We start from the raw sequence: 11,697 nt of genomic DNA, 5'->3' as shown, positions 1-11,697 counted from the left end.
GGAAGCATGTTTAAAGAGGATTAAATCATCAGGAGATGAACCAAAACTTGACGTTAATTCCGGTTTTATTTTACATTCAAACATAGGCTAATCCATTAATGTAATAGGTGCTAAGAAATCATCAGCTGTGGTTTTTGTTTCAACTCTAAGAAAAGATAAATTTATTATAAAATTATAAGCTGCTTGACAAAAAAAAGGAAAAAGTGTTTAGAAATGGCTTAGAAATGTTAGATATTAATAGATAAGATATAAAGTTAATTTTAAGAAATAACAAAAATGCCACATATGTAATCATGAGAAGGACTGTAGGTTGTTCAGAGGAGTTGTGTGCCAACACAAAGAAGATAAGCTCTCAACTGGTAGATAACTTATATATATATATATATATATATATATATATATATATATATATATATATATATATATATATATATATATATATATAATTATAAGTAAGAGCAGCAGTGGTGCCATTGTTAATAGAGCACTGGGGGCTGTGACCCCCAAACTGGGAGAGTGGCTACAGCAGATTCCAGGTAAAACATCAGAGGTCTCTGTCCAGAAGAGTGCATGCCTAGGAACAGCTTAAATACTGCGCAGAACCCTCAAACTCCCAGGTCTCTACCAGAGGCAGGGAAAACCAAGGAGCTAGTGGTGCACTTTGTCAGAAGCATCCAGGGAACGAACATTGACATAGTGGACTCTTCTAAGTACCTGAAGAACAGATTGGACTGGACTCCCAACACCGAGGCTCTGGATCAGAAAGGTCAGAGCAGACTCTTCCTACTGAGGGGCCTTCTAGCATCAACCATCTTCTATGGAGCTGTCTGTTCGAGCAGTGGCTTATCTGTAGCAGAGAGAAAGCGGCTGGATCAGCTGATCAGGAAGGCCAGCTTTGTGACTGGATGCCCTCTGGACTCAGTGCAGGAGGTGGGAAACAGAGGGATCCTAACTAAATGAAAATCTCTGTTGGATAACATCTCCCACCCCATGCATGAATCTGGTGCTGAACTGGAGAGCTCCATCAGTGACAGACTGCTGCACCTTAAATGCACCAGGGAGCGTTATCACAGATCCTTCCTCCCAGCAGCTGAATGACTCTAGAACCACCACTGTTCCCAGCAACCTCAACAAGTTGTTCCATTCATGCTGATTATGCACAGTTTCTACCTTAGTTAGTTAAATAATATGCTACTGTCATTTTGCACATCTCTGATGTTGCTGCTGTTTTCAAATATCTATTACAGTAAAAATGTCCATAGGTGTATATTGGTTATTACAGTTTTATATTATTAAAACCATTTACAGTATTTAATGGTTTATCTTTTAACTCTTCACTATTTATTACTATACATTTTTCTAAGGTCCACATTTGTGTGACCATTTTTTCTTTAATCTTTTTGCTGATGTAAACACCAGAATTGCCTCATTGTGGGACAAGACAGGTATATTCTGTTCTATTCTATTTTTTTTTTTGGCCCACTGTGTATTTGAGTTTGACCGCACTACACTAGAGCCAACAATGAGAACATTGATATGAGTTTTTAATTACATTCCAATTTGTTTCTGAATTAAGTGTTATGTCAATAAGTCAAACCATTGTGTGTTTTTTAAATATTCCTTTGCTCCAACAACCGTGACCTTGAACAAGGCCCCAGTCTTAATCCTGACACCTGAGCTGATCAAATGATTCAGTGAGGGGTTGATCCTGGGATAAATAAAGATTTAAACAATGTTCCATCCTTGAACCAAGAGCAGGAAATCAGGGTTGATCCAAGCAGCTAATCTCTGCTGTATAAAGACCAAGCAGAAGTGGTTGCCCCATCACACTGCAGTGGACACACCTGAGAGGTAGGTCTGAGCTTGTGCTTAATTGAAATCTGTTTCACAAAATAAAGAAAAAAAACGAAAAAAAAAAAACAGGAGGTTTATTTTTTGTGAAAAGGTCTTGACTTTTCATAACCACATGATCACTTCTTTTTATTGCAGAAGATAAAGGGTCAGAAATTATGTGAAAAATTATATTTTACCCACACGTAACTGTTGAAAATATGAATGACCTTGTTTTGTTTTTATATTTAGAATGATGGCTCAAGAAAAACAGGGGTTCTCTCTGATGATGTGTTTTTTCCTTGGCACCTCTTCAATCATTTGGTGCCTGCCCCCAGCAGGTAATAATAATAATAATCATAATAATAATAATAATAATAATAATAATAATAATAATAATAATAATAATAATAATAATAATAACTGCAACAACCTATTGTACTATAAATGATCAAACCCATGAATAAGTTTTAGATAAATGTTAGGAAAAAATAACGTAACTTAAGAAGTTTGTCTCAGTAGGAGTCATGACAATTGTATCCCATATGGGATAAAGCAGAATTTGGAAAATTAACCAAAAAACAGATAAGCCTGCTGACATTAGTGTGTATTCCCTTAAACTGCCACACTTTCAACACACAATTACTGTTTTACTTCTGTTCTTAACTCCTCCTTTGATGCAATTCTATCATCCTCATACTTACCTTCCAAAAAGATTTCCACATCTCTCGCCTGTGAAGAGAAATCTTCGAGTCGATATTCTGTCATATGTAGATCTGGGGTTTAGGATTATTTTTCTCTCATAAACATATTTGTTTATTTACTTGTGTATGTGTTAGGGTTAACTCTCAAATTTAACCCTCATTTAAGGGATGTAAAAACAATAATTAGCATTTTCTTTTTCCGTCTGTACCTTAATACAATAACATAATGTGTTTTTTTTTTTATAGACTCTCTATAAATAAATGTCAGGAAAACACTACCACAAGCTCAACATAAAGTATAATTTAAACCTTAATATATTGTCCTCTAAGTCCCTGTAATGGTAATCTAAGTGTTAATGAGATGACTTAGTGGTCTGTCATCTTCCTCGATTGGGTCTGCTTGTAAACCACCCTTAAAACTTTCTGTGCCACTGATCGCTGAAAGATAAAGATAAACAGATTTAGGGCAGCCCAAGGTAAGGCTATGGGCATTAATAGCCACTTGCCTTCTACTGCAATCCCTTAGGGGATTATAGAACAGCGATTTATTTTAGAGGTTTATAGCATGAGAGAGCCTGCGAAAAAGGCAAAGGCATTTACTGCATGGTGAGAACTCAAACAAAAATAAGGATGAAAAATTAATGCAGATGTGTTATCATTGTGACCTTACAGCGTGCTACTATAAAACATGGAGAAGCCAACATACCTTTTGAGAGGGAATATAATTATTTTTTTTATATTAATTGTTGTGATTAAGGTAATTTTCAGTCAGACATCTGGTTTTCATTAGAGGAGCACAGGTTTGGGAATTTGGGGAATTGATCACCAAAATCAGCATCTGCTGATCAACAATTCAAGCATCAAATACATAAATTCTTCAACACGGTTGTCTCATGCACATTAGGCCTATCATTGTTTTATTAAATATAATAATTAGGAGAAGAGAAAGTATCATGAACTGAGCACTGTTTTAGTGAAATAGGTAGCAGACATGAGCTGTATTTAAACAAAATGGAAGATAGAGAAAATCATTTTGACAAAGGATAAAGAATGCTCTTAAGAGGTTTGTGAGGGGCTTTTAAAAAAGCCGTTTTAATTTAGTCCAAGAAGGAGTGTTCGTCTTTCTGACTCCAGTGCAGACAGAGCCTCATGCTCTGCATGCTCCTAAAGCAGTTAGCCTCTACAGGGTAGCCTCGGCCTGCTGCTGCCTCTTCTTGCTTTGTTTGCCTTCGGGCTTCTTCGAGGTACCACAGTCCTCCTCATGGTCAGCTACAGCCCATCTCCTCTGCCTTTAGAGCCCTGTTTTCCTGGCAACCTATCTTATGTACAGTTGTGCTATTTGGAGCCTTGGTAGTTAGCTTCTATAGCTAGCCTTGGTCAGTGGTAGCCTCTCCCCTGCCTTCAGTGCTCAGTTTCCCCGGCAGGCTTCTTCGATCCCCCACTGTGCTCCTCTGCTTTCTTCCTAAGCTACTGCTGTGGTTCTTTGGTTCCAGAGGGGGGGACAGCTGGCTGCTTCATCCCGGATGGAGCTCTCTCAGCCGCTGTTCTTGCACTGATTTGCACACCTTCCCTCTGGTGTTCTGAGTAATTCACCTCCCTTTTTTGGGTCAACAAACATGGACCAAGCAGTAAAAAGTGGTTTACATAGATAATAAAAAAACAAAGCATAGATATAGATTTAAATTGCCCAGGTCAGATTTACAATCTCTACAGCCACTAGTTTGTCAGCTCTGCGCTGCGGTAGCACAAAGATGTCTTCTACTATTAATGCGAAACCATTAGAAACAAAAAGCAAACAAAAAGGTTGATACCTTCAGTATAAGTAAGTTATAACAAATAACATACTACTTATGTATATTACATTTCTGTCAGTAAATCCCCAAAATTATTACACACTGTAGGTTTAATATTGTAGAATCATATTGTACAATACGGCCCACCTTTTTGCACTTCTGTTTGTGATAAAAATGTTTCAGTTGCTTGGAAAGTGACAGCCCTGCTGGTGTAGAGTGTGTGGCTTATGGAAGACAGTCAGTTTATAAAACTGCTATTTTTAGAAGTTCTTGTAGGGAGCACGACTCTGAAATAATAGTGCTGCTTTCAATTTCTGGCTCAGATTCACTATGATAGATGTTAGATGTGAACTGAAGATGGGTGAAAATGAATCAAAAGGTGCTACAACCAAGTATAATTTTAGGTGTGTACACCTTCTTGCAGTTAACATGTATTTTTTTCATAAAAGTGTTAGATTTTACTTGAATTGTGTCAAAGAAAATAATCACAATATCCATTTGAAAGATTAGATAGGACATACATTTTTATAAACTTAAAAACAAGCTTAACAAAACTTAAACGTTCAATGCTATAATGTTAACCATATATGCACATGTATTCTGTGAAACTCACTGAAACCCTAGTTGTGTCTAGTTATATTTCTAAGCCCTTCAGAAACCTTCAGAAAAATAGAGCTCAAAAAGTACTTCAAACACTTCAAGCACATCTAGAAGTAGTAATGGATCAAGGAAAGTCATTACAAATTTAAAAATCATTCCACTGGACTTTTTTTCCAGGTTTAAAAACGATTATCTTCCCATCCAGGAAGCTTTTTCAATTCAAAATATCAGAAATACTGTTGAGTTCCAGGTTTTATACAGTAGCCCAACAAAGCCTTGTTTTGGCTTAGAAAACATGCAAATGTAACTGGACTAATGGGTCCACCCCTTTGGAATGTTAGGAATGGCCGTTGTTAGCATTCTTTGTCAGTCTGCAATACCAGATACTGGTCTATGTCTCTGAAAGGGGGGTTGTTAGGAGGAATTGTTGGCCTGGCTGAACAGGCCAAGGAAAGGAGAAGAGCCTCTTAAAAGAGAGGAGCCACATCACTGAAGAGCACACAAGTCCACATACATTCAGAGAAATGCTCAAAAAAGTACGCATGAAAGAAGTAAACAAAAAATTATTAACTGAATGTAAGGCAAGTCATGCCACAATGTGTCAACAGTAGTAGCTGTTCAAACATGTGCTCTCTAGTGCAAAAAGAAATAAGACACAAACAGGAAACTGTAAAGAATAAATAATCTGCCTTTTTTTTCTACCATTAGCAGCAGCTTTTCAGCTCCCTGGCTGTCAGACCGTCAATCAGACAATATCTCTAGAGAAGAGGGGCTGTTCTGGCTGTCACAGAGTGGAAACAACCATCTGCAGCGGGTACTGTACAACCAGGGTGGGTAACAACATCTAAAGATGAAAGTCGAAATGAAATCAAAGACATTGAAGCATGAAAATGTGTTGCTTTCAGGAGCAATTGTGGTCGGCTAGTAGGTTTTTGAATGGTTACCAACTTACCCCCCCCCAAGGGTAAATTCTGGCACTGGGTGTAACACAAAAGTCAGTAAACTAAAAGATGATGTCAGTAGAAAAATGTTATTTATTTTTCAATTTGTACAAAATATTAAGCACATTTCAGTAAGTGTGTTCAATACTTTTCCCCTGTGTCATTTTAATTACACATAACTTCATTCCTGGACATTTATGGTATGATTGCTCTCTATGTGTGGATAGCATGGATTGTTACATCTACATCTGGTGAAAATGTCATGTCAATAATGCCTTTAGAAATATATTTACTGAAATTAATGGTGGCGTGTTTAATACTTATTTTAACCATTTTATATTTATTATATCCCTTGTATCCATTGGAAGAGATTTAGATAAATTCTGTGGAATTTGGCTTCTGATTAGAACTGATACTTTGATCTTTTTATTATTGAATTTGGCCATATTTGAAAGTCTTAATGTAATGTAGGAACCTATCTGTTTTCACTTTTTTTTTTTTTTTTAGGATCTCAACATGAAGGTTGTGTATAACAAAGTGTCCCAGCATGTGTGCACATATGGGGATCTGTACTACAAGAGATTCGAATTTCCTGACTGTTTGCCTGGAGTTGATCCAGTTGTCACCTACCCAGTTGCTTTGAGTTGCCGCTGTGGCGGCTGTGCCATGGCGACATCTGACTGCACCTTTGAGAGCCTTCAGCCTGACTTCTGCATGAAAGAAATCCCATTTTACTATTAACATTTTGTAATATATTTAATCCTAATCATGATTCTGTTGTTTGTATACCCTGAAAAAAGTAATGCATCCCAGGAGATAATTGTGTTTCTTATCTTCAAATAAAGAAAATAAAAAAAGAAATGTGCAAATTTGAATGTTTCCCTTCCAAATAAAAATGAACAGGACTGAATATAAAATACTAGTGAATTTTGAAAAAAAAAAAACCCAACATGCTCAGACAAAAAAATTTTCAACTCAATATAAGGTAAGGACTGGTAGAAGGACTGGAGAAGTCAAACAACAGCTATACAAAGTCATGGTGCAGCACAGGAGAGCCAGTTAGTTTAGCCAAGATGTAACTGTGCACCCTAAGTCTAACAAAGAACACACCTTTGATCACCAAAATGTTCGGATTTTGGACAGAGAGAACAGGTGGTTTAAGAGAGGGGTGAAGGAAGCCTTCTTTAGTTTCAGTTACAGCACGATATCCAGATCTTGAGTTGTAAAGCAATATTACATTCTATTACAAGAGCAGATGAATAAGGTGCTTGTTTAACCGAATGTCAAACCATGTCCAAAGTAGTTGTTCATTCAAAAATAACCAGAAACACTTATTTTGATGATGAAAGCAAAGGTTCGTCCTGTTAAGCTTTTCTTTTTCCTTTTTCTTGCATCCTCTATTAATGGCCATCCTCCTTTGACCAGAAGCGTCCCTGTTACACCTAGAATCTTTTTTTATTTAACTTCATTCACTAACCCCTCTGCTGCTCTGTCTGTTATCAACTAAATCAGAAGACAGCCCTGATCGCTTTGGCCTCCCGTTTCTCTCGCTAGCAGTCAGGTGAATAGGCAGCCAGAGAGACTGAACCAGATGAGGGCCCAACTGCGAATCCTTAACTGCTATAGACCCGTTGCCCTGACATTCCCCATCATGAAGGTCCTCAAGAGAGTCCTATGGATCCAGTTAAATTAGCAAACAAGCATCTATGAACACCCCCTGCTGTTTGCTGATCACCATTGATGTGTAGTATAAAAAATGCTCTTATATACCTGCTATAGAGTGTTTCCTGGTAATTATCAATTGATTTACCCTAGGTGTGAAGATCCACATGCGTGGAAACACCTAAAACATGCAGGACAGTGGGTGCTTATCAGAATTAGGGCTGCAACTAACGATTATTTTAAAAATCGATGAATCGGCCGATTATTTTTTCGATTAATCGATGAATCGGACAAAAAATATTTTTTATATTAACCTTTTTATTTCAAAATAAACATTTTAGACAGAACAAACAAGCACACAAGTACAGGTTGCTCATTAACTGTACTGGTGCAATATGAAAAATAAATGTTTGTGTTAAAACTACACAAACTTACATGAGAAATGTGGCTGTACATCCACAAAATGTAGGGTACTTTGTTTTATAAAGTGCAAAAAAAGACATTTTTGTTTTTAAAGCCCCTAAGGGGTTCAAACAATAGGCCCCCCCATTTCAACAAATGAGTTTTTTTAGACTAGAAGAGTTCTGCCTTTTAAGACAGGAAAGTATAGCAGTTAAAGTTGCTACTTGAGAAAATACTGAACCATAGAGATAAAAATAGCCCTGTGATTCAAATTATAAATTGTATTTGGAATAAAAATTAGAGAACTAGGGGTGCTAAAAAACACATCCTCCAAAGACAGATATTTACATGGGAATGTGGCATATAATTAATTGACATATTACTGATCTTGCTGGATTTTATTCTGCTTTACTTCCATAAATTGCAGGATCTTCTTTACTTTATCTTTGCCAGAAGATTTAAACTTTAAAAGCCTTGCCCTCATAATTTGCAAGTTAATTTATTTATAAAGTAAATATAAATGCTGCTTAAGCTAATTCACATGAAATTAAAAGTAAAATAAGAAGCCAACCTTAGCACTGTCTGTAACCTACTAACAAGGTAAGGAAAGCATCAGATGAGCTTCATGAGAAACTAACGTTACGTTTCCCCACTTTAAAACGAAACAAACATGGTAGTTCCGTGCCATGTTAATTTGTTTTGACAAAAGTTGCATGTTACGACTTTTTTCACTTTACAAAGCGCAGGCTATTTTAATTATTGTGATCAATTTGCGCCGTCAATCCTGGCGCATGCAGTCCTGCGGCTCTGACTGCAGCGCTGAGAGGGACTACTGTGGAAGCGGGAAAACGGGGTTGGGATGGGGGAGGCGCCCCACAGTGACACCGTAAAAAGTCGCCAGATTTGTCGCTAGTCGCTTTTTTGAAAAATAGTCGCTGGAGGGGTCTGAAATGTCGCTGAGTTGGCAACACTGTACCTGCGGCGCTGACTCTCTCTGTATTTTTTTTTTTCTTCCCCCGTTTCAGTCAAGTGGATGTGATGACGGCGGCGGCGGATGACGCATTAATCGCGCGACACAACTAATCGATGATGAAATTCGTTGCCAGTGCTTTTAAAAGTCGATTTTTATCGATTTTATCGATTCGTTGTTGCAGCCCTACTCAGAATGTTCTTTGATTACCCCAAATCATTTAACCAAAAATCAGCAAGATTTGCTTTGTCCAAAAATGCAGAAAACTCAAATGGAGGCTTTAGTTATCACCTGGTGTCTAGTCTGCTGCACAGTAGCACAAGGGACTGTACTCTTACCCCTTTCTCATTCCTAACATCTAAGACTTCCAGTAGAGAACAGACTACTGTAATTTGCAGAAATTATCATATAACTGCAGTTGTTGGGTGTATCTGAGATGGACAATAGCTGAGTATAGAGAGCTAGTGGCTTGATTCATTGCATGGTGTAGAAACAATCATTCCATCCCGATTGTGAATAAAACAAGAGAGATTGCTACAGATTTAAAGAGAAAAGGGACTGGTCCAACAGTGTCACCATCATGTGGAGGAGTATAAAAACCTGTGTTCACCTTCACAATAGGCTAGACTATTGTCAAGCAGCAGCAGCGCCAGCAGTAGTGCAGAGTACATCTTTAAATGTAAGTAGTTTGTTTTTTTAACTGAACATCTCCTAAAATACATGACGTAACGGAGCACTGGAATGTGTAGGACCAGCTAAAGCTTAGAGCTAACCTGTTGATACGACACGCTTATCAACATTAAAAGCCTTCATACAAATTTTAACCTACATCTTATTGTAACTGTGCTGATAGCCGTATCCATCACAAATCGGATCAATTTATTCTTATACAGTTTATTACAAAGGATTAGAACTGTTAAAGCTTAATGCACATGAAGAAAGTTGATAAAACAACCACCTCTTTATCGGGGCCAAAAATACTGCTGCAGTCGATGGAGGGAAGAGTTGAGGCAGAATTCCATATGCATGTTGCATTTCTATGTAAAAGTCATACAAGTTAAAAGAGTCCTGTTCAAACACCAACGTACAAATATAATCTTTTGATCACGTCAAATGATGCCCAGATGCCACTTTTTGTAAATCTTATATTTGTGATATATTATATTCAGGTTAATTTACACTTTGAGTAAGCTTGAAAAAAGTCATCTCCAAGTTACCATTCCAAAGTCGTCTCTTTTTCATCAATCCATCCAGTTCATGAAGCACTCCTTTTTTCTAGCCTTAAAGAAACACTACAGAAAATTGCATCTTTTGACACAATTGTTTTCCTGTACTTTAGGAATGCAAAGGTCCAGTGACAGGGCAGAGGGTCAGTGGGAAGCCTACTGCTGCCACCTGGCACTGGTTTGTCCTCATGGATGAGGTATTAGGACAGAGGCCCTCTATTGCCCCACCTGTCCTCCACACCAGGGCCAGGTGCTGCAGAGGCTGAGCAGCATCAGGTTGAAGATGAGGAAGACAATGAGAGGCCAGGAGAGAGGAGGGAAAGGAGGAAGAGAAGGAGTGACGAGTTGGTGGATTTAATCAGGGAGGATATCAGATGGCAGAGGGAGGCAGAGGAGAGAAGAGAAAGAGAGAGCCGGGAAAGGGTGGAAAGATTATTTAATTTATTGGAGAGGATGGTAGACAGACATTATTTTTGAGTTGAGGATCTGTGTTGCTGTTATTGTTAAATTAAATAATTAAATTGTTTATAAACGTTATTGTTGTCAGTGTGTTCTTAAAGTCTTTTAACCTTTTTACATGATCTGTTTCATCACTTCTTTACAATTTAAGTAAACTTAGAACAACTTCTCAGTGACAATATCAGTTTATTTTTAGAGAAGCAAGTATTTACAATAAACTATTAAAAACATTTTTAACCATTTACATTAGATTTTAAAATTAACTACTACAACTATTTACAGAAGATATAAAATAATTACTAGAGAACATATATATATATATAAAAAAAAAAAAAAAAAATATATATATATATATATATATATATATATATATATATATATATATTAGGGATGGGACGGTTTTTGAAAATCGTCCGAATCGTTCGGTTCTACTGTCTCGGTTCGGTTCGCGTGTGTTTCGTTCGGTTCATGCGCTGCTCCTATTTCTAATAGGCAAAGCGTTTACACTCCAGAACAGAAGGTGGCGGTACTGCGACCAAAGCCAACCACCAGTAGTAAACAAGAAGAAGCGAATCCGCGTAGCCGGTTGAAACAGAAAAATATCAGTTGTTGTGGAGAATTTTGTGGGTATGGCTAGTGGGAAAGAACAGGAGTTGGAAGACGCGCCAGCAGCACTTTATAGGTCTGCTGTATGGGACCACTTTTCATTTGGAGTTACCTACGATGACGGCGGAAGGAAAGTGGTGGATAAAAGTGCAACAGTGTGCAAACATTGTGCAACTCGTGTTGTTTATACTAGCAGCAACACGACCAACATGTCAGCTCACCTGCGGAGACATCATCCCAGTGAGACAGTTAGCTTTTAAGCAGACATACGGTAACGAGTCAGAAAGGGCGACATGCATAACTAAAGGAGTGGGATATTTCATCGCCAAAGATATGCAGCCTTATTCCGTAGTGGAGGGTGCGGGATTCCGTTCTATGATTAAAGCACTGGAGCCACGATATAAAATCCCCTCCCGCAAACACTTCAGCAACACGGTAATTCCCGCACTTTATGAAGAGACCCGACAAAGAATTGTTAAAGAGTTGTCTGACACAGCCTCTGTA

The 11,697-nt window shown here is 37.8% G+C and overlaps 1 protein-coding gene across 1 annotated transcript; it reads left to right on the top strand.

The window, feature by feature from the left end:
- Positions 1-1,764: 1,764 nt before the first annotated feature.
- Positions 1,765-6,609, top strand: LOC107104236 (gonadotropin subunit beta-2-like). The gene is made up of 4 exons (XM_015404196.1): positions 1,765-1,851; positions 2,083-2,171; positions 5,636-5,757; positions 6,376-6,609. The coding sequence occupies exons 2-4, from the start codon at positions 2,084-2,086 to the stop codon at positions 6,607-6,609; spliced, it is 444 nt and encodes a 147-aa protein (XP_015259682.1). The 5' UTR covers positions 1,765-1,851; position 2,083.
- The last annotated feature ends 5,088 nt before the right edge of the window (positions 6,610-11,697 follow it).

Source organism: Cyprinodon variegatus, unplaced genomic scaffold (genome assembly GCF_000732505.1).
Source record: "Cyprinodon variegatus isolate N-32 unplaced genomic scaffold, C_variegatus-1.0 Scaffold1661, whole genome shotgun sequence".
Lineage (NCBI taxonomy): Eukaryota > Metazoa > Chordata > Actinopteri > Cyprinodontiformes > Cyprinodontidae > Cyprinodon > Cyprinodon variegatus.
This window is presented reverse-complemented; position numbering and strand designations above follow the sequence as displayed.